Source organism: Passer montanus, unplaced genomic scaffold, assembly GCF_014805655.1.
Source record: "Passer montanus isolate IOZ18808 unplaced genomic scaffold, ASM1480565v1 scaffold55, whole genome shotgun sequence".
Classification (NCBI taxonomy): domain Eukaryota; kingdom Metazoa; phylum Chordata; class Aves; order Passeriformes; family Passeridae; genus Passer; species Passer montanus.
In genome coordinates this window covers 4707042-4709138 of record NW_024370485.1, presented here as the reverse complement: position 1 = coordinate 4709138, position 2097 = coordinate 4707042, and the positions used below count along the sequence as shown (strand labels likewise).

The following is a 2097-nucleotide window of genomic DNA, read 5'->3' as shown; positions in this document are numbered from 1 at the left end:
ATTAGTCAGGCAACTCCTAATAAAGCTAAAGCCTAACAATGTGAGATTAAAATACATTAGTTGAGGATAAATTGTCTTGCACAAAAAACCATCTTACTATGCATAGGAAATGCGCCCTAAGCCCAGTACAATTCTTACTTGTCAAAGCCTTCACTATACTTAATGGGTTAACGTCAAGATTGTCAAAGGGTTTTATTGTACTTGCTTTAATTATTTGGAAATTGCTCTTCCTGACTCGAGTGATGGCCGGGATTCTTACGTGGCAGTTTCTGCTTGATTTCAAAACATCTTCTCTGTCTGATGAGATGTGTGAGTGCTTGCGCTCCCTGTCATTTGTTTATAGCAACATCAGGGAACTGCTGGTGTGAAAACCCAGTGCGGGCCGGAGCGGGACTCCAGCTCGCACGTCTGGGGAACGGCGTAGATGCACGTAGCGGAGCCGCGGGGACAGAGGACACGGATGGCCGCACTCCCCCGGCTGCCGGCGGGCCCAGACCCGCATTAACATATTTTTGCTTTGCAGCTCACAGTCCCAGCCCCGGAGGTGCCGCCTGCGCGGAGGTGGTGGGCCCGGGACCCGGCGGGGCCGCACAGGCCGCGCCCATCGCGGGCCGCGCTGCGCGGAGCGGCCCCGGGCAGCGAACGGAGGCGCGGCCGCCGCAGGGCGCCGTCCCATTGGCCGCCGGGCGCGCTGCTTTGCATGTCTCCGCCCTATGGCCGCCCCATTGGCTGCGAGCCGGCGGCGCTTTGCATAGCCCCGCCCCCCGCGCCCGCTGGCCGGTGCTGCGCTGCGCTGCGGTGCGGTGTCGGGCCGGCGGCGCGGCGCAGTGCAGGAGCTGGAGCTGGAGCCGGAGCCGGGCCGGCAGCGGGGCTCAGCCGGCGGCGGCAGCAGGAGCAGGGCGCAGGTAGCACCGCCGCTTCGCTGCCGTCTGGCCGAGCGGGGAGAAGCGGAGCGACCGGCTGGTCGCGCCGTGCCCGCTCGCTGCCCTCTCCCCCCGCGTTCCCGTGAGCCGCTCCCCGCCCGGGTCCCTCGGGTGCAGCATGAAGTGCGGCGATGGCCCGGAGAGGTAAGACGGCGGTGAGGACGCTGGAAGACCTGACGCTGGACTCCGGGTATGGTGGTGCGGCGGACTCTGTGCGCTCCTCCAACTTGTCGCTGTGCTGCTCGGATTCGCACCCCGCGTACCCCTATGGAGGAAGCTGCTGGCCGCACCTAACTGACTCCATGCACAGTCGGCACAACAGCTTCGACACCGTCAACACCGTCCTAGCGGAAGACTCCGAGGTGCTGGACTGCGCGGGGCAGCAGTGCTCCCGGCTCCTGCCCGACCTTGAGGAGGTCCCCTGGAGCCTGGAGGAGGTGGAGGCACTGCTGCTGCCGCCGCCGCCGCGCCGGGAGCCGCGGGCGCCGGGTGCCGCCAGCCCCGGGAGCCGGGATGCGGCGGCGCGGCTCTCGACGCTGGTGAGCCGGGCGCTGGTGCGCATCGCTCGGGAGGCACAGCGACTGAGCCTCCGCTTCGCCAAGTGCACCAAGCACGAGGTGCGGAGCGCCATGGAGATCGTCCTGGGCTGGACGCTGGCGGCCCGCTGCACGGCAGCTGCCCTCGGCGCCCTCTCCCTCTACAACATGAGCAGCAGCGGCGGCGACCGCTTCAGCCGCGGCAAGTCGGCCCGGTGCGGACTGGCCTTCTCCGTGGGCAAGTTCTACCGCTGGATGGTGGACAGCCGCGTGGCCCTGCGCATCCACGAGCACGCCGCCATCTACCTCACCGCCGGCACCGAGAGCCTCTTCCGCGACATCCACGCGCGGGTGCTGGCCGGCCCCGCCGCCCCGCTCCCGCCGCCCGGCCGCCCCCCGGCCGCCGCCGCCGCCCCGGCCGAGAAGGAGAAGGAGGGCGGCGAGGCGCCCCGCTTCACCCTGGAGGCGCTGGAGCAGACGGTCAACAACGACCCCGAGCTGTGGGGCTTGCTGCAGCCCTACCAGCACCTCATCTGCGGAAAGAACGCCAGCGGTAAGTGCGGCCGCCGGGCGGGACCGGGCGCCGCCGACCACCTGTTGCGCCGGGCGGGCCCCGTCCGCCCCCCGGCGCTGGGCGG

At 68.1% G+C, this 2097-nt stretch overlaps 1 protein-coding gene across 3 annotated transcripts in view; it reads left to right on the top strand.

The window, feature by feature from the left end:
* Positions 1–817: 817 nt before the first annotated feature.
* BTBD11 (BTB domain containing 11) overlaps positions 818–2097 on the top strand; it is a 167380-nt gene continuing 166100 nt past the window's right edge. For all 3 annotated transcript variants that reach the window (XM_039725565.1, XM_039725566.1, XM_039725564.1), the window contains exon 1: positions 818–2012. In XM_039725565.1, the coding sequence (XP_039581499.1) occupies positions 1055–2012 (958 nt within the window). In that variant the 5' untranslated portion in view covers positions 818–1054. The remainder of the gene's footprint in view (positions 2013–2097) is intronic.